We start from the raw sequence: 23,952 nt of genomic DNA on the forward strand, positions 1-23,952 counted from the left end.
TCCACAAACGCAATATTTATCAGAATGCCTTGTTTCAACTAGTGGGCTTGCATAGAACATCTTGAAAAAAAATATGTTTAGGATGACTTACCCTGGTGTCTTTCTTTTTTACTGTGGTGTTCAGTGTTTTACTTGTTTTATATTATCTTTTTATTGTTAGTTTTATATCCAGTGTGTTTTAAATTAATTGTATAGCACTTGGTCAACCCTGTGGTTTTTAAATCTTCTTTTCTTACGCCTTTTCCCATTAAACTGAAAGGTCAGCTGTGTTGTTTCTAAATACTGTATGCTCTATAAAGAGATAGGATTTATTAATCGCCCCTCCTTTCCCATACACCACCCCCGCAGCTGATCCCACGCACATTGTTCTGCACTCAGTCTCGCTTCAGTCTTGTCATGTCATCGCATCCTAATATAACACATTCACACTGAGCACGTGTGTCTGAATGTGTGTGTTTGTTCATGCATGTAATTCTTTGGAAGGTTTCTGTGATCGGGGAGTCGAATATGAAACTTGAAATACATAAATAAATAAACAATAATCTTTGTTGGGTGTTTATACCTTGATGTTCACTAAATTTAGATCCAGTAAATTTTGGAAAAGGATCCTTTGTAATACATGGGCCCAAAAAGTTAACGTCCACGTGACATCACCGGCCATGAGTCATGCACATTTCCAGGACAGTCTAGATATGCATAGCTTTGGGGTGAAAGGTCAGTTAGCACATGTGCAATGAACAGCACCACGTCATCCAACGGTGCAAGTCTTTTCTTTGTCAACATTGTTCCATCTATCAACACTAAGAATCACTCAAATCTCATGTGATAACACAAAAGAGAAAAAAAAGTGTCTATTTTTATTTTTGGTGGGACTACTGCTGGTCTTTCATATGAAGGAATTCCATCTTATGAGACGCTACAATTTGGTGGAGTGCCTGGGTGGTAGAAAGGAAAACCACTTGGCTCCCAACACAGAGAGAACTCGTAAGTGGAATGTGGACTGGTAGGACTCACTCAACTAAAATGAGGGAAAGACAGGAAAAAAAATGTAAAATGAAATGTAATTCTGGTTATGAATTCAATATTTCAGGCGTCTTGTGCATGTTGCGTCCGAGCTGCACAACATTACACATTGACAATTTATTAGACGTGAAGCAAAGACAATTTGGGAAAATGTCAACCAGCAGATAAGGAAATTCTACTGTGTCTGACAACAGATTGAAATGAAGTGTAAATTGCGTCTATCCAGTTCATGCAAATGACATTATTGTATTGTCTGTATGCATTACAGACACAAGGTTAGGAGCAGAATTTTTATTCTGCACGGATCCTGACTTCTAAAGGTCTCACAAAATGTAAATTAAGGGCCGCCTTTACTAGACATGACAAATCAGGGTTTATTTCTTCTCATGCGCATTTCAACCGAAACAGCTGTGCCAGGGAAGTGTGTTCAAATCAAAACAACAGACTTGCGTGTGGTCACTTTCCCTCCAACCGTACATGTTGAATGTTGGCCGGCCACAAGGCCTTCCAAAAGGAAAAAGATGGAGTTTAACTGCTCCTGCTCATTTCACAATTTTCCAGACAAATAATTTCAGGTTTGTGCCCGCTAGCGCCAACCTTCTGTCCGTCCCGCTCACTCTGGCCTGTAATTAAATGCCATTCATTTAATTTGTTCATTAGTTCAAACCTCGGCTGGGTGGAAGCAAAATGGAACCCTCTTATTAGTGGTTCATGACTCGAGTCTCTACGTGGTGAGCTACAGTGGAAAACGGCATTGCAGTTTGAGAGGAGGATCTGAAGCCAAGACCTTGTAATGACCCAACAGCAGGCGATGCATATTGTCTTCATTAGGACGTTTGGATAAATTATGATATTTCAAAGATTGTAGTCCAGCTCAGGATGCAAACAAATCCATGTGAATGCAGGCATTTCAGTGCTAACATACTTGAAAAGAGGTAGACATTTTTCTGAAGGATTAATTGAAAATGTCATAATATGCATTCAACTGTAGAAATGTTGCTCCTGCGCAACCACTCCAGCAAGTTTGATATATTTACAAGAACCAAGAAATGACAAGAATACGCCCAGAAGATTCAATAGTCATGCTTGGACAGCTATCAGGCTTTATCTCAGCTCCCTTTTAGGCCACTGTATGTACTTGTTACAGACTTTCCTGCGTAACACTTAAAAACGCCAAAAAATAGTATAGTATAAGTATTTATATGAGGCAAGTTTTCTTTTTCCGAGCTTTATCAAGCAAGAACTTGCATTGAAATATTTTTTTTTTTCTATACAGATGAGAAAATAAATCCTCTCTAATAGAGCTGCACAACATAATCGGAAAAAAAATATTGATATTGCTATAAAGGCCTATGCAATATGCATATCGCAATGACATGCAATAATTTTCTTATGGAATTGGATGCTCTTTATCTGAATACAACCAGGCAGATGCAAACATAAATGTGCATCGCCAGCCAATTGTTGAACATTATCTAGGGCACAGGTGTCAAACTCAAGGCCCGGGGGCAAGATCCGGCCCGCGACATCATTTTATGTGGCCCGCAAAGGCAAATCATGTGTGTTGACGACATTTCTTTCAGATTGTCTTCACTTTTAACACTACTTATGAGATATTGCAAACATTTGTTACCAATCCCTTCCTTAAAACAAAACTAAAAAGAGATGGACAAACTATTTATTGGCTTCTGATTTCAAAACTATCCATCAATTTTTTGTGTATATGTGATCATATAAAACGATCGTACATTTCATGGTTCTGCTCATGTGATCCATTTCTTAGCGGGGGAGGGGGTTCAATAGCTGCTAAAGCCGTCAGAAAAATCGCTAAATATAGAGACCAAATCACTAGTGGCAACACACTTTTGTAAACAAGTTCCACTCTGTTTGCAGCCATGTTGTTAGCGCATTTAATACTCGTCAGCAGGGACATGCTTTGAACTACAGAAGCTACTAAAAAAAAAAAGTCATCATCCTACCCATCCCATCTATTTTCGCCACGCTGAATGTCTTCTAATTATTATGTTTTAAAATCAGGCATGTATGCCCACCAATGTCAATCACGTTAGCTCATCTTGGTCTCAAAAATCCAGTCGCAGAAGTAATTGTTGCCCTGAGAAACATTATAAACAAAGGGACCTGAGTCACACTGCTTACAGCGGAAATATTATGGAAATTTGACTTTTTAAATGCTTGTATACAAGTACACTGAAATAAATGATGGTTGAATTCACTCAATTTTATTTTGTCAAGTGGTTGCACGAACTAAACTCATCTTTATCTAGATACTTTTTTAAAGTAGATGGATAGTCTTCTTAAATAAATCTGGATTCAGATGATTTATGCGATTTAAAAATGAAATTTTATTGTATTGTATTGCATATTTTGTGCAACTGCTTGACAAAACAAAATTGAGTAAATGATGCCCAGCATTTTTTTTCCGTGTAGTTGGATCTCTGAAGGGCCAGCATACTCATCAAGTATGAAATGAAACAGCCAAGTGAATCTTTTGCTTATTTATGAAAATTTAACTGTGAGCATGATTGTCAACTTTTTTGCATCAAGGAGGGAAAAAGTATCCATGCTGAATGCCTTGTACACTGAAAAAAAATGCTGTGCGTTACTCAATTTTATTTCGTCAAGTGGTTGCACGAAATAAAATCATCTGAATCCAGTACATCTACCTTAAGATGGTATCTGGATACAGATGATTTCATTTTGTGAAACCACGTGAAACAATTTAGTAAATTCAACCATCATTTTCTTCAGTGTAGGAACTTGCATGCACTTTCTTGAATTTGTGCCCCCAGCCACACATAGCTATGCCCCTAGTCATCACATCAATGACATCTGTACTAGCCATTAGCCCTGCCCATGTGATTAGGACTGCATCACTTGCATTACACAAGGTTAGCATTACAAAATAAGCGAATTTCAGCAAGACAAAATCCTTTTATAGGTGCACAGTAATGGCCAACATCAAGGTGATTCAGCCCCTAATGAGTGGAGGTATCAAAATTGTAGTTCTCGCGCCAATGGAACATGATGTTCTGTTAAATACTGTATTGTGAATGTGGCAAATGGAAGTTTTGGTAACAAAAACTGCTCCAACGCAGTGAAAAATAAAAGATGAGGTTCTTTTCTCTCTCGACTTTACATTAACAGCAAAAACCAGAGTCATCACCCAGCATTTGTGTAAAAGAAGCTTTAAAGTCTCATCAGCATTTCAGCATCCGCACACAATTGCTGGATATGCTGCAGCTGTAATTACATCCCCTCTCTGCATGCCACGCACCATGACCTTTTCGTATAGTCATTGTCTCAGTCAAACCAAGGCCTCTGGCTCTAAAATTGGCTGTTTTTTTTTTTTTTTTTTTTGCTTGGCCAAAAAAAATTATATACACAGTAAATGGCATCATCTGGGAAATTTGCAGGACTTCAACTATCACTCTGAGTAGGCGCTTCTGACAAGGAGATAGAATACCCTCGATAGGCACCATCATAGGCTATAATCAGAAGATATGCAAATGCTAGCCTCTCAGAGCTGCAGTGCCACTCGTCTTTTTGGCTCCCAGGGAACTCTCCTGTCAGCTCTCAGGCTGGAGCACAGGAGTGATAGCAGAGAGCCTTGTTTATTTAACATGCCACTGAAACAGCAGCGCTGAGGAGGAGGTGGAGGAGGAGGAGCGACCAGATGGAGGAGCCGAACAGGCAAGGCATCAATCGAGAGAAAGTTATTGTCCTCCCAGTCACTCGGCTGAAAAAAAAACACTTAAGGTGTGATGGGCCAACAAAGAACCCCAAAACAATCCCTGAGTACACAGCACAACAAAAGAGTACAAGCATCCGTCAAAAAGTAATGGCTAAAGTTTGATACACACGTTACGTCTTTCATTTCAAACTAGTCTGCAAGTCAGGAGAACCCAGTAATCCTCCAAGGATGAACAATTTAGAGATAATGTTATTGAGTGTTATGAAATAAGTCTATTGTAGGGAATCATTGATTTTGTCTTGAAGAAATTGCGGCACAAAGCAGTGTACTACTGCAACTACTTGTAGCACAGGAGCTGTTGATTCAGTCTCGACGAGTTGGCGATATAAAGACCAACATGTTGGTTATTTGACGTTAAACTGCATCCACAAAGACATCCACTTTGGTCAAACGTTAACTATAGACAGCCTTATTCGGTTTAATATGACACAAAACCAGTGAGGACAAGCAGTTGTGCGCATGAACGTATTGTGCTATTGCCAACCACTGGCCGGTATGGATATTACAGAATGCAGTGTTTCCAGTCATCGGCACGTCCTTTTGAGTGGGGATTGTATTGAAAATCTCAAAAGAAAAATGCTTTGGTGCAAACGTACTCTAAATGTGTGTTTCCTCAGCCCAAGCCGCAACCCATGCATAACGTTATAGGGAAACCAGCCTTGGAACCATAATCTACTTGGTGGAGGTAATAAATTGAACATGGGAAAAGAAACACACATAAATGGATTTTCTCCTCCTACATGTGGCTCAGTAAGACAAAATGCAAACAGACATGCCCCTCTTCTGTGAAATGACACACCATTTTGCTCTCATTTAAGCATTTTATATTCAGAACCAGGGTGAGGTACAAAAGGCCTAAAGCTGTCTTGGGCCATTAAACTGCACATTCTCTTTCTTCTTTCAAAATGTGTTTGTTGGCACTCACAGCCGTGAGAGCTGACACATTCGACGTGAAAAGGGGGGTGGGGGGGGGGCAATCCCTTCACGCCTATCGGCCTTCTTCGGGAGGGTGGGCTGCTCACTGGTGCCGGGGGCAGCAAAACCATGCCTGTCAACACTTGACAGGCCAATCCAGAATCCCAGTCATAGGAAGGTATGATTGATGATATTATGTACTCATACAAGATCTGAATGCCACCACACTTTAATCCCTGTTTCTACATCCAACAAGCCTCAGAATCAGACGAACGGTTGGGGATGGATGGATGGATGAACGTCAAACCGACACTATTAAGCATTTCTCCATACCCACAGGAGTAAATGCATTTCATTCATATAATACATACCATTCTGCGCTGCACTGAAATAACATCTTAATCAAATATTTCTTTAAAATGATTTCACATTCAAAAAAATGTTGAGCCAATGTGCTGTGAGGAAATAGGAGAGCCAGAGTCCATGATAATCATTAATGGCCCCTTGTTAAAAACTGTGCGTGATTTTCTTTTTGCTTAAAAAAGCAAGTTCTAAAATCAAATAGCTTTGAATGCCAATTAATTCTGCACACATCAAAACGTTGAACAACAAACTTCCTATTTGGCAACACTGTCCCCTAGCGGTGTTTCATGGAAAATAAGGCATAAAACCTCATTTTGAAAAGTCTCATTGAATAAATCTGTTAGCCTTGTGGACAAAATGAAAACATAATGGCGAGGCCAAGCATTGACAGTGAAGCCGCAGCAGCAAACCTGACCAAGAGAGTTGAGCAAATCCAATAGGAGGAGGAAAACACCGTCGAAATTAAGGCAAACCCTCCCCCAGTCACACCACAAAGACTGCTTTGTACTTGGACAGCATACAACGAACAGCAAAAAGCATGATTGTGGAAGTGCTTCCATTTTACTTCAATGTGACAGGATTGAATAGGTAGTGAAATATCACCCAAGCGAATAAAGTGTCCTTCAAGCAAACTGACAACAGGAGGTGAGGATGGTACACACTTTTAAATGTCCGTGAAGGATGATGCAAAGTCCCCCAAAAATCAGCGGGTCAAATAAAAAGCGACAGTCTTGCTGCAGCACCATTAGGAGAAAACCTACCTGAGCATCTGAAGACACGTTTCCTGACCTCGGACCAAAAAAGAGATGTGATGCATCACTGTGGTGACAAATGAGCGTCAATATCACTCTACCACGTTATCATCAATCTCTGTGGAAAGACAAAAGCCTCTCTCCACGCTAAATCATGCAATCGATGAAATCGCTCTCACTGTGAGAAATTGGACTGCGACTGATGTGAAATCTATCCCGGGTTAGGAGTGCACATGGTTCAGACAAGAGCAAAGACAGAGAAGAACTCCTAAAAGTTTGTAGGCTACTGATGACTAGACGGACAATCGTTGAATTTAGTTTTGTCTTTTTTGCAACAATTCAATGGATTTTTGTCACATTAAGTTACGTTTTAGCTGCTTTTGTGTCTTTGATGATTTCTGAGTTTGTTACAAATGTTTTAACAGTAAAGGGTGAAAGGTACAGGTTACTTGTTCACACATATTGTCCTGGGCAAGGCTGTGCGATGGTGTGTGTTGTTCGTTCACTACAATACTTCTCAGTGTGTGGGCGCGACCACAGAGACTAAGCCAAAATGTTGGATAGCTGTGGTAATTCTTTGGACAATCTGCTGGACACGAGGAATGCCAATGTGGTGTCAGTTGTTTTGTTGTCATCCATGAACTTGTAACCAAAAAACATTACGGACAGAAACATAACATCCCTAATATTTGTGTTCACCGACAAGCAAAGACACAAAAAATAGGAAATAACTACTAAGTCCTGTCCATTATTTTATTTGTGATGCCATTTGTGAATTATGTCAGTCGTATTCTTTGTCTGATAATAATGATTTTGATCATGATCCATTGTGTAATGTTGTGAAACGTAATAAATGTGCACCAAAAATAATTCTGTATATGTAGTTGCACTTTCTCAGTACATTAAAGTGCAAGTCAACCCACGCATTTTTTTTTTCAAGAATATGTTCTATGTGAGCCCACTAGTTGAAACAATAAAAAAACAGTTTGTGGAATACGAGTTAATCCACCTGTTTTTAGCCATGTCAGGGGGCGGCCATTTTGTCACTTCTGTCGACTGAAAATGACGGCTCAGCTTCAGAAAACAGGGTGATTGGTCGGTCGTTAACTGAGCCCTGAGTAGATGTGATGTCATTTTCAGTCGACAGATTGGTCATTACCTAAGCCCTGAGCATCTGTGATGTCATTTTCAGTCAACAGAAGTGACAAAATGGCCGCCTCCTGAGATGGCTAAAAACGGGTGGCTTTTGCTGCTTAACTCCACAAACGCAATATTCATCAGAATGCCGTGTTTCAACTAGTGGGCCTGCATAGATCATATTCTTTAAAAATATGTTTGGGTTGACCTCTTTAATAGAAAAAGTTAAACCAACACAGTTTATGGCAACTTTTGTCTTTATGACAATGTTTGACTTCTATTCTTTTGATACAGACTATATACTACTGGTAAACAAATTATTTACTCATGTCAGGTGTTTCTAATATTTCTCCACTCTTGCACTCTGCATGACACAGTGATGTTCTTCACCACTACAAAAATCAATAACTGCTAAATATGTCTGTGATAGTCTCAAAATCATCATTATTATCTACTTACAGAATTCTTGATATGACTCTTGTATTAGATTTATCCTAATGCTTTGGTTACTTTTTTGGATGAAGCTGTTTGAAGATGGTTGAATCATTTCAGTGGTTCTCAAACTTTATCTGACTGATTATACCATAAACAAGATTCTATTACGGTACATTAGCTTCCTTGTATTCATTTCTTGCACAATTACAGAATTAAAAAAAAATCTATTTCATTTTAGCAAATCAGTTTTACAGTGTACTCACACTGTCAGGCAAAAAGTCCAAAAGGAGAGCAGTTTGAGAATCACTGGATCAGATGATTATATTAGATAAAAATGTACAATTGATATTTTATGGCTACTGTTAAACAGTGACCACAAATTGAATTCTTTTCCATAAAACGTTACTAAACTAGTACAGCGCATCATTACTGAGCCACTCCTACCTTAGGCCACTTAGGGTTGAGCTTGCAAGCTTTTTCTGCATCGTCCAGAGCTGCCTGGTGTTGTCCCAGATTGAGGAGCGCGGCTGACCGGTTACTGTACAGGATACAGTTCTGTGGGTCAGCTTGCAAGGCTTCTCCATACAACTCAATGGCGGCCTGAAAGTCGCCCTGCTGACACGCCTCGTTGCTGAGTTGCACTTTCTCCATGAACTCGGCTTTGCTGAGACCGCACCTGGTCCCGTTGTCTGTTGAAGCGCGGCGCGCAGTTCGGACCGCTGTCCGAGAGCCGGAGGTTGAAACCTTCAGAGATGGAATGAGAAGATCAAGGTCAGGTGTTTTGCCAAGGTCAAAGGTTGTTTATTGGCGCTCAGAGGCAATTGAGGGATTCCCTAATTAGGAATCCCCTCATTAATATACATTCATATTATATGAGGCGTTTTTTTTTTACACAGAAGTACTACTAAACTCTTACTAAAACATAATTTGAGCCTAAGAGGGTTAAAGCGCTTTAAGTACTTTTAAGGTAGAAAAATGGTATACTGTACAATTGAATGCCCAAGACCAAAACCTCAGAAAATAGGACATGTCCATGTGGAATCTGATTATATCATATGTAATTATCTCACCCAATGAACAGGTGCAACAACATAACACTAGCATCATATATTGTGGTTGAACTGTTAACAAAATTATGCATTTGGAAAAATGAAAAAAAAATGGTTTGGAATTGTTTTTGGTCTGTATGATAAGGCTGCATCCTGGTTGAAAGAAGATGGCACTTTAGTAAGATAGTACCATAACATTTTCATTCTAGGACAGAGGGGAAACGACTACATCATGTCTCCATCCATCCATTTTCTGTAACGCTTATCCTTATTCGGGGTCAAAGGTGAGTTTGAAGCCGACCACAGCTGACCCGTCGCTGGTCAATTGCAAGGCACGTACAGACAAACAAACATTCACACTCACATTCAGACCTCTGGAGACACCTTTAGAGTCTTCAGTTAACCTGCATGTTAATATGCATGTTTTTTTGTTTTTTTTTGTAGAAGGAAGTTGTTGTGGCCAGCTTTTGTTGTTGTATTTGAAGCATTCTAAAACTGCACAGTAACAATAACTTGATATTTCGTCTCCATATGATGACCAAAACAGAAACACCTCTCATATGATGCAGTGCACATTTAACAAGCATATTGTTAAATTAATAACTATCCGACGTGAAAAATTAGCATCTTTGGGAAAGCAGTATTATGACAAAGCTTTTGTATTGGTTCTCATTAGCTTGTGAATGCAATTACTAACAGCGATTTACTGGATGCTCTTTCAGTTCATAGTCAATGTCAGTGTGCAAAAGAGCTTTAAAACCAACACAGACATGAGCCAAATAGCTTGGCCTAATGCGACTGTATGAAGGTTAAACGACTGCAACATTAACTTGGTTCAAACGAATATGACAAAGTGATAAATGAGCTCAGTGAGACACAGCACAAAAGGTCTGTTGGCAATCCCATACGGTGAAACGTAAGCCCGACCAAATAAACGATAAATTTGGTCATGTGGGGATTGATTTTCTAGGTCTCCAATTCAAAACAAAATGAATATTTTTGTATGACAAATCAGATTTCTATTCAACAACTATATTACAATTAAGTTAAAAGACTTCTAGTGATGGAACAGCAGACTAAATTAGTTAAAACTTTAGAGAAAAAAACAACAATTTGTATTTCTGTAAAGTATTTATATGATTTTTTTTTAGGGAATTGGGTTCAGCCTTGGTGAGTCTGACAAATGTACAAGATCCCGCTTCCTTTCTTATCATGTTGCCATAGTAACTGGTCTAGTAGCTGGTCGACAAATGTGACAAATGGGTCCAAAAAGGTAGCCATTTACCCATTTAGCAAGGATGGCTCACTATATACAGTATTAGTGGCTTGAAAGTCATCTCTAGTTGCATGTTATTGGGCCGGCCTCCCTTCCGCCTCCTTCTCACCACACCTCCTCCTCAAACTGAATTCTGGGATATGGGCAGGCTTGGTAATTACTTCCAGAGACCGACAGAATAGAACACAAGCATGCACACAGGCTTTGGGTGGTGAGGAAATGTAAAGCAATAATGAAGTGGCACTTTTCCTGTAATTTTAGGCCATTGTTTTCATTTATATGGCCCAGAAAATGCTCTCCCACTAGGATGTGTTTCCTTATCAGTTGATATACTCAATAATAAAACCACACCTGAAAACACAATGAAATCTGCAACTGGGGTCAAATAAATGAATAAATAAATAAACATATATATTTTTTAATGTGTTTACATTTCATTTTAGAAACTCCTGCAGCAGAAGTGGCACCTTATCTGTTATTAATATAAACAAAACAGCCACATCAGCTGGCAGTATTGTGACATTTTGACATTTAAAAGCTTGCTCACAGATAGAATTAAAAACACACACAGACACCTACATTCAAGAATCCTGCCTGCTGAGTTTACTGATTAGGAGGTGAAATTAATCAAAGTGATGATGAAGATGTAATATTTTGGTGTGTTGGCTCACAGATTCCTTAATAATAAGAATGCTCGGGGGCTCAATGTCTCAGTATTGACTCTCCACGAGCCTACATTAGGTTGGATTACAATCACAAATGTGTAAAAGTTTACATTTGTCAAACTAACTCAAGCTATTCAAGCCAAACAATTGTAGTTTGGATCAAATTTGTACTTATCCTCGTGGTATCTAAACTCGCACTAGTTTCGTGTCTCCACACCAGCGAGACCACACACACATACGCGCGCGCGCGCACGCACGCACGGATCGTGCACGACACGTTAGAGCATGCACGACTGGAAAATCAATAAATAGGTTTTGACGGGGGTTTGTGCACAAATGATCATTTCCGGTGCTGGGCACGAGATTAAAAAAAAAGTTTTGTACGGACAATAAAGTGAAAACAACAGAGACGGTAGCCTCCTTGTGTACGTCTATTCGAGTTGTTTTCATCTATTTTACCTTTTCTTTCAAAGTCGCTTGTTTCTCCATCCTGGCTTTGGTTCTTTGCTCTCATCCCATCAGACTGCTCCTCGGCTTCTATTTCAAAAATCGACTTTTCGTGCACAAAGAAGGAGTTCTGAAAAACAACAACGTCCACTTCGCAGTCGAGAGTCGGCAAATTGCATGGAAAGTTCACAAAAATAGATGTGTGAGTGGCTTTCAACAGAAAGTTTTCTCAGGGAAAGTGCGCCATGTTGTCAAATGTTTTCCTTTTTTTCCTTTTCCTGCTGTTGCCATAGAGGACGACTTCTGAGCGCTGTGAGGTGGCAGCCTCAGTCACGACATTAAGAGCACACTACCACCGCTATAGTAGGTGTTTTGAAAAGCTTTTGACGCCGAGTCCAAAGCGACTGTTTTCTTTCTTTTTTTTTTTAATGAATTAATTTTATAAACAAACCGAGGCGCCACTGGGTCCTACTGGGGCGAGGGGTAGTGGCACCCATTGCCCACCTGAGTTTTTTTTCCCTTTAACACTTTTTCAGCCCGGGGTTCTCAGAATTTCAATTACGGGGGTCACCAAATTATCCTCAAGCGTGTGAACAAAGATAGTGTGTAGACATATTTGCTATAGGCAGTAAAATTCCGCTACAACTTGTTAAAGCCAACTTCAAGTAGGAAAACACATTTGTATGATTCTGCACGAATTGACATTTTTAAATAATCAGCAGCTCTGGTGAGTATGATATACATGTATTTAATTTGTTTATCTTTTGGGCATTTCATTAGATATGAACTGCTCCAGGTGATGTACATGCAGTTGTGTGCTGTTATATTGCATTGTATAGTTTTGCTGGTTTCTAACATTGTGACGTGATAGTGGTGTCCTCAAGCGTTGGATTAAGTGAAGTTCCCCCTCAAAGCCCAAGCAGCAAATGCCCACCACTGATATACAGCAATGTTGAATTTTATAATGACATGATTGCAAATGAAATGACATTGTCTGATGATTGACAGTAGTTCTCAGTTACTCAGTCTGACTGGAGATCTCTGATCTTTTGGCGAATTTACATTTTGAGAGGTAATCCCCTGGTTTAAGAGGTACCCCACCAGACGTGGTCATCTGGGATAGGCTCCAGCTCACTTCTGACCCTAATGAGTACAAGCGGAGATCAATTTTAAGTTTTCGCCTGTATATTGGACAACTACCACGGCAGACCATTGTGATGCGTTCTGCACACAAAAAAAAAGTTAAAAACGGGAAAAGAAGGCCATGTTTGGGGGCTGCATTGGAATGTGCCTAATTGGGGCCGCCTTTAAATGAAGCATCTGAAGGATGCAGCAGTCGAATACGGGCACAGCTAAAATAAGAGTTCTTTATGTCACAACATAGTGAAATTCTCTTCTGCATAAAAAATGCTGTCTCATTATGTGAACTTAAGCTCAAGATGTTTATTAGTTACTGGACTAATAAGACTCCTACAAGATGCACATCCACTTGTTTTGGTAATAGACAATTAGGACTGACAAAGTTAAGGAGACATTTTAAAGTCCAGTTAGCTTAATAAAATCTTGTCATTGTAGCTTTCAAGAAAATGATGTCAAGCTATAAACAAAGAGTGTCAAATGTCCACAGTAGCAATTATGATAGTGTCAGCCTATTTCATGCCTTGTCTAAATGCAGTACATTGTTTGTAATACTATATAAATTGTTTAGTAAAAATTTCTGAAAGTGTAATATTGATGGAGAATTTGCATGTTAACGAGCTCTGCTTGCTAGCCTGGATTAGAAACTGGGCAAAGGGTTCAACAAATTTGGCATTTATAGCTCCTTCGGTATGCTGTAGCAGCCTTTAACCAGCTGGGGGCGCTGCAAAACAAACCATGGGCGGTCTCATGAGGATGAAAAGTCACAGTGGGGGCGTGCTTTTCTTTGCAGATGTGGATGATTCCTCATACCACATGATAAAAAGTGCACCCATGAAATGAAGTAAATTGTGGGATTTTTCAATTACTGCTAAATTCTCATTACCTGAGTGAACTCTTTCAAAGTGTGCAAAATGGGTTTTTTTTTTAACTTAGGATAGGGAGGTAAACCTATGAGTGAAAACTAAACCTACGAATCCTCCCTACCTTAGTGATTGTTTAAAAAAAAAAAAAACTAAGGTCGTTTTTATGTTTTGGAGTGTGCAGTGTCACCAAGCTTGCACATAATGCACACAGCTCAAGAAGAAGGATTTTGGCTCACGCATCTGAATTTCCAAGAGCCAGCCAAAAAACTTCAGATCTCCCCACAGGTTCTCTGTTGGGCTGAGCTATGAAGACTGACACAGCCACTTACTCATTTTCATGTTGGAACGCCCACCCATGCCCTATTTTCACTAATCTTGCTGAGAAAATATTTGTTTTTATTGTGGTTTTTTTTTTCCATTGAAGATTTGACACATTGCTCTGTTTATTGGCCCCTCGATGCGGTGAAGTCACCCACCCTGGTCAAATCTGGTTACATTTGACCACAGCACTTTCTCTCAAGCATTCGCTGTGTCATTTAGATGTTAACTGGCAAACTTAGGGCTGCCCTCTACACATACATTGCAAGATTTCAATCAAATACAGCGACGAGTCACCATTGCAACAACAACAACATCCCTATTGCCTGCAGATCATTAACATGTGCCAACAAGTACTTTGAGGCTGCTCCTGTACCTGCTCCTGCCAGAATATGGTGGATGTTGTTTGCTTATTGTTATTGCATATGTATTTATGGAGACCAGTGTTCCAGTTAAACAAGCACACTAATCCTATGAATCCTCCCTACCTTAGCTTTGGGCCAATAAAATCGCTGAGATGATTGTGACATGAAGTGTTTTAGCTTTTTCTTGCACTTTCTTGTTTAAAGTTGTACAGGTGAGGCAATGTACCCTTGGAAACATTTGTGTTTTTTAAGCACATAACTCAGGTCAAATGTTTCCAAAATGTCTGTTTGGGAATTGCCAGTCACTTAAACAAAATTGTCACTATAGTCAGAAAAGTCGCTGAATATAGTGACCAAAAGCTAAATTGCAAACTCTGTTCACAGCCCCGGTGTTATTACTTGCAGTGCTGCTTGTATTGAATTTGATTCAAGTGAATTTCGTGAAATTTCCTTTCTATACAGTGTGAAAACAAATTTAATGAGTGGGTCTCTGGATAACATTGGCACCAACCATTCTGTGGGGGCCAAATGTATTGCCTGGTCGTTAAGACTGTTCAAATACAGTCGTTGTTTTACTAAATAAAAATTGTAGTTTTGAAAATTAAAGATTTACATTGTGCATGTTTTTGTGCATTTTTGATTGATATTTTGTCCATTACACAAAATTGGAGACTTGTTAGTGAGAAAATGTATACATTTGGCAGGCGATCAAATAACCATTTGTACAGTACAATCCATCTAAAAGGCGCAATAGCATATGTAGACTGGATGCTTGGTCACTTCGTATACGTTAATCTTGAAGGTCTTTTAATAGACGCGGTGGCGCAGAGCGCCACAAGCCCACCGGATCGTTCAGGTTTGTGGCTGCTCCCCGACACTCTTGCGCTCCTTTTGGTAGTCGAGAATCAGAGCTAAAATAGTGTCGACTCTTTTGGTAATGCCGGTGCACGGGGACTGTGCGCATGCAACTCCTTTAGAGGGGAGGACGTACCTCACGAAGAGGACAGCGTGTAAAACTGTCATCGGATTGTTTCAAGGGCGTTTATGTAATAATACGTCCAATACAGTTAGCTGTGGAGATAAATAACCAAATGCGATTTCGTCGTCTGACTGGGTTGTCTTATTTCTCCTTTGATTTGCTCCAAATTGCATACTTTGATGTCTGGAGACAAACATTGTTCATGATTCTGGAAACTGGAGTTACTGGTATTAATAATTATACATATATGTTTTTAATTAATATTATTTGAACATTTATGCAGACATACAGGACTATTAGACAACAGAGTGTTACAAGAAATTAATGATTGAATGAATAAATGAATAAAAAAACAACAACACTATAGGGGTAGTAGTAAAAAGAGAACAAGAAAATGCATTTACATTTGGAATAAAATTGTCAAAAAAAAATCTTCTTAATTTAATCTACCTATGTTTTGCATTAACCAAAGATAAAACTATCAAAACAACCAAAAATGTGAGAATATTTCATTTGGTAAGTTTCGTTTTTGAGAAATAGACTGCTAGCAAACAACTCTATGTACATGAAGGTGGGTTCGAAACAGATTTCGTAATAGGATGTAGTAATCCATGGACTAAATGGATTTGAAGGAACTTCCACAAGACACTCAGTCATCTTTTGTATGTTTCTTTGGAAATGCGGTGGAAGTCAGTTTGAATGGCTGACCTAGAGGGGGCGTGGCTTGTAGGAGAATGCCAACCTGATTGGTCCAAAAGTGGGCCTCCTTTGCCGAGCCCACCGCACAGGCAGGTATATATGGGCTTTTGCTGCACCAGGAGTGGATAAGATCATCAATATCATTGTTGAACCTATCCAGTCATCACTCTGCTTGTGGTAAGTTGAAGAACTCTTTTTTTTTTTTTTTTTTTTTTCCCAGTTCCAGGCTGCACGCATTAGCATGCATTGCCAACACTGAAATGTGTCATATAAGCCAGAGTGATGTGCTCTCCAGAGACATGAAGACCCAACAGCCACTTCACGTGGTCACCCCGGTCAGAGAGAGCCTCGCCCTGACAAAAGTGGCAAGAACCCCAGTTTACCTCAAACTGGACTCGTCCCAGCCTACAGGTTCCTTTAAGATCAGGGGCATCGGACACCTGTGTAAAACTGTAAGTCATGGTGATGGTTTTTCTTCTTAGTATCAGGAATGGACAAACTCAAGTTAAGATAAATTCATTTTCATTTTGTTTTTAATCTACAGTGGGCTGAACGAGGGTGCGAGAGGTTTGTCTGCTGTTCAGGTGAGCGCTGCTCCTAGGTGAGTGTTCATCTTTCTTTGAGACTGTGTTCAAATGTTCCACTTATTCCAACAGGAGGAAACGCAGGCATGGCTGCGGCCTATTCAGCCCGCAAGATGGGAGTACCTGCAACCATCGTGGTGCCCAGTGTCACGCCAAACCCCACAGTGGACCGTCTGCGGGACGAGGGGGCTACTGTGGTCATTCACGGCAAGGTGAGATAATCATTTATTGAATTGCACTTGACCTGATGTGAAATGAAAACCATGAACAAGAATCACTCTTGTGTCTTTTTCAGGCTCTTAATGAAAGCATCGAGTACGGGCAGCAGCTTGTGGCTAACAACCCAGGCTGGATATTCATCTCTCCCTTTGATGACCCCCTCATCTGGTGAGTCTGTGTGAGAAATAATCTCAATAATCCATAACATACATAAAGCACATTATTCCTCTTCTCACCAAAAGGAAATAGTTCTAAGACACACGGGGAAGCATTGCATCATGCACATACTGTGTACGGTTTGTTAGACCCACTGCCATAAAAAGGAAAAGAAAATCTAAATATTTCAGAAATCTTTCAAAAGCTTAACTTCAGTTTTGGTAAGCCTGTGACATTTTCCCATTCTGAACAGGAATAGGGAATTTCAAACTGAATTCATCATTTTAGTCAGCTCACTGGGCTTCTATCAAAAGTAAAAAATGAATCACGTATAATATTCAACCTCTAGAACTTTTATCTTTTCAGGAATGCAAGTAAAGAACTATAATTTTACATCCTAATGTATTTTTCTATTTTTGAAAAAATGTGGATTGCGACAATATGTATGTCAACTTAAACAATATTAAAGAGCTATTAACAGCTGTATTACGCAGGGGTCACCAACGTGGTGCCAAGGGCCCGTTCTAAAAAAAGATCACCAGTGATGGGACATTGTGATTTTTTAGGAATGTTGAGGAAGTGATCATTTGAAATCGTAAACACTGCAGGTTCATGGAAATAAAGTGTTGGATAAGAAATGTATCTTTTGCTAATATTGTGACAAATCATTACAAAAAATACCTTATTAATAATATCTATACATAGTTTTATTTTCGGAACCGCTTATCGTCATATAAAGGTAATTTAAGCAAATGTGTGATTTTAGAAGTATGTATCAAACTGGTAGCCCTTGGCATTAATAAATACCCAAGAAGTAGTTTTCCGTTTCAATAAGGTTGATGACCCCTACTTTACAGTATCATAACAATTATTTAGCTAATTACCGCTGATGTTAATTTAGGGCAGTGGTCACTCCAGGGGGATGTGAGATTTTGAAAATATGTTTAAAAAATAGAATCCATGCAAATGGATTAAAAATAATTATCAAATTATGTAAATAGGAAAATATAAGTTCATAAAATCATTTCTATACTCAGTAGGCTGTTCAATTTAATTCTCCTAAAAACGCAAAGTCTCCCCCAAACCAGGATGGTTCAACCCAACCTGTCATATGCCACCTCTGTCAAGCAACTAAAAACTTTATCTCAGATGAAGTTAATGATTTCTTTTTGAAAGCAGATCTTTACTATGATCCCATAAGGACAACTTATGTTTATAATTTTTACGTGCACAAATCTTTATAATTAAGTTAAATTATTTTTCTTTTTTTAGTTATAGACCAGTTCAAGACCACTATACAAATGGAGTTCCAAAGATTACTAAATGGCATAGCACCCAGTGTCAAGTTTTTTTTTCCAACTAAAAATGCTTTGCACTAGTTAGGGGTACTTTGCTGAAAACATGCTGTATTTCACAGAGGGTATTGGTACATCACTGAAAAAAAGTTGAGAATCACTGATTTAGGGCACATTACGTTGGGTGGTTAGTCAAATCCAATAAATCCAAACCAACATTTCCAATTTCACTTAATTTTTCACCAAAATATGATTTATTTACTACAAACAATGTATCTTTGTTCATCTACGCCAGAGACATGTAGTGACAGCCAGGCAGACCAATCAAATGCTCTTCCACGGTATATACTTAAGAAGGTACAATAAACCTGTGTATCCATTCATGCAACAGAGTAATAGCTTTGTGTTTCAACTAAACTGGCACAGATTTCACACTAAGTATAATTAATACGTTCGGTAAATGTTCTTTTATGGCGACTTTACACAGGTCAAGTCGCTAACTTGTGAATGCTCTAGCTGATGCATGCTGTGCTAATGTTCCTGTAGTAAACCCAGTGAAGTGACGTGGATGTTGCGCTGTGTTGCAGGGAGGGCCACACATCTCTGGTGCAGGAACTGGAGCAAAACATGAAGGAGAAGCCAGGCGCCATCGTGCTGTCGGTGGGAGGCGGCGGGCTGCTGAATGGGGTGGTGGAGGGCCTGCGGCGTGCCGGCTGGGAAGACGTGCCCATCGTTGCCATGGAGACCATAGGAGCTCATAGCCTCAATGCAGCCATGAAGGCGGGGGAGCTTGTCACATTATCTGCTATCACCAGGTACACTCGCTACTATTGGTTCCATTTCAACTAAATACAGCGAGTGTTTGTGGCTAAAGACAGCTTTGTTTTTCCAGTGTTGCCACCACACTAGGCCTGACGAGGGTCTCTGCACAGACTCTTAAACTGGCGCAGGAGCACACAGTCTTATCAGAAATAGTCACAGACCAGGAGGCCATAAAGGCCGTGGAGCGCTTTTTAGGTGAGTACAAACTACACCCAATTGGTCCAAAAACAAAAACAGACGTGACATTGACCTCTTCTGGGGTTTCCTCCATGAGCAGATGATGAGAAGATACTGGTGGAGCCCGCCTGTGGCGCTGCTCTCGCCGCTGTGTACAGTGATGTCATCAAAAGGCTGCAGGACGAGGGCAAGCTGGAGAGGCAGATGGGCCCTGTGGTCCTTGTTGTGTGTGGAGGCAACAACATCAGCATGGAGCAGCTACAGAGGTTGAAAAAACAACTTGGTATTCTCTAGCATGGCCTCGCTTCTTTTAGTATGTTTTTTTTTTCCTTCCTGCCTATCCATCATCTGTTCGCAAAACCTGTTCCATTTTTTCATATCGTCGCTATCCTGTGAAAAACACTTCTGTCCATTTTTTTTCCTCACTTTTTAAAATGTTTACTTGAGTAGGGTTTCCCCGTTACAGATATCCCATTAACGTGAACATTTTAAAAAATTACAAAATTGGACATATGTATTTTTCTCAGGACAGCGACCATTATGCTCCATAGACCAAATCATTCCAGACTGAAATACTGAGCACAGGGACTGACGGATGTCAAGCTGCGTTGCAGAAAGGATGTTGTATTTAAATATAATTAGAACCATTGTAGAAAAAACAATAGACTTGTGCGTGTTTTTGTACTCCAACTGTAATGAATGAATAAATTATATTTCTGAATATTGCACTCTTCATTTCTTGATGATGACTTAAGGAATTGAAAAATAACAATCAAGGGATATTCTGTACCAATTTGACTGTGCTGAATGAATATAGGTATCAAATACAGGATACAGTGTAATACAGTTTCCACCATTCACAAAGCAACACAAAATGACCACATACACACACACACACACACACAGAGAATAAAAAACATTCAAAACCATTGAAAATATGGTATACGAGTTAATCCCACATTTGTTGTTACATAAATAGTAGAATCCTTTATTTTAAGATTGCCATTTGGACCACGGGTTTTCAATTCTCCAAGTATATATTTGCCGACCAGATGGTAAACTTCTTCCTCATCTGAAGCATGTCGCAAAATTTCACATTTACTCTCGCCTGCAAGTGTGCCTTACAACTGTAATGATAAGTGTGTGTCTCTATATTATTGTTGGATGATAGTGTCTAAAAACTGAGAGTGTATAGCACAGCAAATTTATTAGACCATCTGTCCAAAATAAACAAAAGACATTAAAAAAAAAAAAAAAAAATTTTTTAAATGTGAAAAACGTGATTTTAGTTCCTATCAATTACAATCTGGGATGCAAGAAAAGTCAATGTTGCAGTCAATTATTATAAAATCATATCATCAAATACTCATTGAAAATTAGTTTATGAAAATCATTACTTTTTTCCATTTCAAAATGTGTTGTGAAAGCAATGTAGTTTAAAAGGTCAAACAACTCAAACTCACAATCATTGTTAGGGTCAAATAAGACACACAATGAAGTATCTGTATATGTCACTTAACAAGCGGAAACGGCACATACTGTACCACATAGTGTACATGACAAATGTTGCATAGTAACATTAGTGACTCTGCAGCCGATACATTCCTGTCCTAACATGCACAGAAGGTCTTTGTGGGTCAGTGGCATGTTTCGTGACAGGCCACAATTTTAGACTCAACTACGTTGCGTTGGATTGAGTATGTGGTCCATTTCCTGACTTGCTATTGGTCAGGGGCAGAGGCCTATGGTGTTTGAACGAAATGTGACAGCCACCCATTGGCTTTTTTTTTTTTTTTTTTTTACATCAGAGACCCACTATAGACGCAACATCATGCATTTCTTATTCACCACCAATGCTCTCAGGCAATGGCTAGGCCATGGAAAGAGACGATGACGTTGCAGATAAATTATGTCGACCCTTCAGACTATAGGAATGAACGGTTCAACATACCGGAGGAGACTGCTGGGTACATGAATTGAGATCCAGCTCAAACTGGTCTGCTCTAGCACGCTGGCTTTCTAAAGGTGTCTGGTTTACAAGGTTTACTAGTGATGTAACACGAGCCAGTCAAGGGGCCTTACATAAAAAGCGTGGCATATAGGGGGCAAAACATGTTTGCCACACAAGCATAGTCCGCCATGCACGAAACAACTCGTTTTGTAACAAAAGCCACTGACCGAGCTTCAGTCAGCAGTGAAGTTTCAAGGTCAACATAAGCAGGGGAGTCACAATGTTTGTACATGAAGACGTCTTTATTGTGACACAAATTCCATCTGATTCTTTACATCTTTATGTATAAGCCATTTTAGATGTTTAAGTTTCCAATGTGCAGAGGTAAGACAGTAAAAGTTAAGTTAATGCAACCATAAATAATTGTAATAAATATCAAGTAAATGTACAGCACATTTTATCGCAACCCCGCCCCCCTATGAGTAAGTCCTTTATGTCACCCATCTAATTCCCCCCGTGAGAGGAAGTAGAAGCAAGAGCGTCCCCAATAGCAGCGTCATATAGACTCTCCAAAAACAGAATCAAAACAGAAGTCTCAGGCATGTCAACAATGCAATGTGTCACAAATCCATTCTTTTGTGTTATTTGCTTTGATCAGGTCAAATTGCTTTACTCGCACAAGAAAACATGTTGCACAATGAGCTGTAGAAAATGAATCCGTCCGAGTATGAGACAAGTGTTTCCCCCCCAAAAAAGTAAAAATAAGACCACAGCAAACTGGATATCCAACAGACATCATATAGTTTGTTCTTTTTTTTTTTTTTTTTTTTTTTTTAAAGAATCCTTCCATGGAAGAGTAGTGCAATCCAAAACAAAAGGTGAATTAGCAATGAAATAAAAACTGCACTCAAACATAACAGTCAATTTACATTTGTTTCCCTATTATTTTTTTACACAGCTAAACATTTGGTTACGTGTATTGAAACCCCCCCATAAAATGTTGTTCGTCCATTAAAGAAAACAATTACAAGGCAGAACTGAAGAGAACTTACTGCCTCCTCCTCCCCCAACCACCACCAAGTGTATGAGTGTAGATTGTGTATGTTGGGGAGAGGGAGTGGGGTTGTTTCACATTCAGTAGCGAAAGCACAGGTGGGAGGGGCTGCTCATGAGAACATGGTCTCATGGTCCTGTCTCACAACACAACTCGTACCGTACTTCACCAAAGCAACTTGCGGGCCTCACTCAATCGTAGTGTCTATAGGACCGCCATGATGACAAAGCGAGAAAATGAATCTTATTACGATGGAAAAGGTTACTTAAATACCATCTCTTTAGAGTCTTAGCAAGATTGGTTCAGGTTTCATAGGCATACACTTGTCCATTAGTTTTTGTAATCAGTATCGACACAATAGCCCACGCAACACTATTCCGCTTTCATACCTCACATCATCTACAATAACTTTGTGTTTGCAGCTTCACTCGTGACAAAAAGGCTTTCATCTCAGCATAAAGGCATGATTCACAACACCCCTCCACTGATGGAACACAGAAGGAGGCGGCTGGGTAACGCATTTGCAATCTGGATGGAAGCCTTTGCACTGATTCACATTTCAATGCTACACTCCCACTTCATCAAAAACATAGCGGGAGTGGTCAATAGCCAGTGTAATCGTTGTTTAACCCTTCAGTGCAACCAGAACAGATGCTCATCACATGTGTAGGAATTTTGCGATGATCGTCCCTGATAGCCTCAAAAACCGAGTAAAAACCAATCATCGCGACACCGTCAAGAACAAAATCAGGGGTCGACATGCAAAGCATTGAAAGCTACTAAAATCAAATAAACGTGATACGAAATAGAGCAGATCAGGGGAGAATCTATGAGGCAGGCTGTAGGGTGCGGGTGATGGATGTAGGGAGTCTTCGGGGTTCAGGAAAGAGTGGGGTTATCAAGTCTTAGCCACTGAGCGGGTCCTCGCGGTAGTGGATGGCATAGCGTAGTTTCTCCAGCATCACGTCCAAAGAGGTGTACTGAGGCAGTTTGACCATGAACATACAGGTCTCCACGCGGATGTAGCGAGCATCTGGCTGACCTGCCATGCATAGAAAGAAGATATGACACGATCACTGACTGTACAGCCTGTATCATCTAAACTGGTAATTACCGAACATTGTGCTGTTGCACATTACTGCCGTGTGACATCATTAGGTGTGCCGTGGGATTTAAATGAACTGTTCAGAAATGAGCTTTTTTTTACTGCAAAGAATGTGTCTTTGTTCATCTACAATGAAATGCTCTTCCACCAGAAAGTACTTTGAGATGGGGTCCTCATTATTTCTGTATATATACTTTTTGTGACAATTTCATTTTGTGAAATATGTGCCTTGCCTCAAAAAAGATTTGAAGGCTCTGATCTGCGCAGCAGGTTTTTATGGTACAACTGAAACTTGAGCGTTTGATGAAAGTGAATCTTGCGTCATGCGCGAGCATGAGCACTCATATTGCGCTGAGGGCTACCGCAGACCTGTCAAGTTGTACAACTTTCG

The 23,952-nt window shown here is 39.7% G+C and overlaps 3 protein-coding genes across 7 annotated transcripts in view; 1 reads left to right on the forward strand and 2 right to left on the reverse strand.

The window, feature by feature from the left end:
- LOC147147626 (tetratricopeptide repeat protein 28-like) overlaps positions 1 to 12,132 on the reverse strand; it is a 203,552-nt gene extending 191,420 nt beyond the window's left edge. For both annotated transcript variants that reach the window (XM_086031238.1, XM_086031237.1), the window contains exons 1-2: positions 11,847 to 12,132; positions 8,842 to 9,141 (exon numbers count right to left, since the gene is read on the reverse strand). In XM_086031238.1, coding sequence (XP_085887364.1) covers positions 8,842 to 9,141; positions 11,847 to 11,876 — 330 coding nt within the window. In that variant the 5' untranslated portion in view covers positions 11,877 to 12,132. The remainder of the gene's footprint in view (positions 1 to 8,841; positions 9,142 to 11,846) is intronic.
- Positions 12,133 to 12,134: 2 nt separating this feature from the next.
- On the forward strand, positions 12,135 to 20,098 carry LOC147147627 (L-serine dehydratase/L-threonine deaminase-like). Of its 2 annotated transcripts, none has more exons than XM_086031241.1 (8): positions 12,135 to 12,197; positions 16,419 to 16,650; positions 16,743 to 16,782; positions 16,855 to 16,994; positions 17,078 to 17,169; positions 19,040 to 19,267; positions 19,345 to 19,469; positions 19,552 to 20,098. In XM_086031241.1, exons 2-8 carry the CDS (start codon positions 16,459 to 16,461, stop codon positions 19,743 to 19,745), a joined length of 1,011 nt encoding a protein of 336 aa, XP_085887367.1. In that variant the 5' UTR covers positions 12,135 to 12,197; positions 16,419 to 16,458; the 3' UTR covers positions 19,746 to 20,098. The 2 variants fall into 2 exon arrangements, with proteins under 2 accessions (XP_085887367.1, XP_085887368.1); XM_086031242.1 differs by lacking the exon at positions 12,135 to 12,197 and adding an exon at positions 16,182 to 16,375 and having other exon boundaries at positions 16,494 to 16,650.
- A 1,585-nt stretch (positions 20,099 to 21,683) lies between these two features.
- hectd4 (HECT domain containing E3 ubiquitin protein ligase 4) overlaps positions 21,684 to 23,952 on the reverse strand; it is a 37,976-nt gene continuing 35,707 nt past the window's right edge. For all 3 annotated transcript variants that reach the window (XM_086030328.1, XM_086030327.1, XM_086030325.1), the window contains one exon: positions 21,684 to 23,498. In XM_086030328.1, the coding sequence (XP_085886454.1) occupies positions 23,362 to 23,498 (137 nt within the window). In that variant the 3' untranslated portion in view covers positions 21,684 to 23,361. The remainder of the gene's footprint in view (positions 23,499 to 23,952) is intronic.

This window comes from Filicampus tigris, chromosome 5 (assembly GCF_054856515.1).
Source record: "Filicampus tigris isolate MCC_2025a chromosome 5, RoL_Ftig_1.0, whole genome shotgun sequence".
NCBI classification, from domain to species: Eukaryota; Metazoa; Chordata; class Actinopteri; order Syngnathiformes; family Syngnathidae; genus Filicampus; species Filicampus tigris.

Excerpts from the sequence above, each read along its gene's own strand:
- LOC147147627 (XM_086031241.1), top strand. The coding sequence starts at position 16,459 with ATGTGTCATATAAGCCAGAGTGATGTGCTCTCCAGAGACATGAAGACC. Across the intron at positions 16,651-16,742 it reads TCGGACACCTGTGTAAAACT|TGGGCTGAACGAGGGTGCGA; the intron begins GTAAGTCATGGT and ends TTTAATCTACAG. Across the intron at positions 16,995-17,077 it reads CTGTGGTCATTCACGGCAAG|GCTCTTAATGAAAGCATCGA; the intron begins GTGAGATAATCA and ends TGTCTTTTTCAG.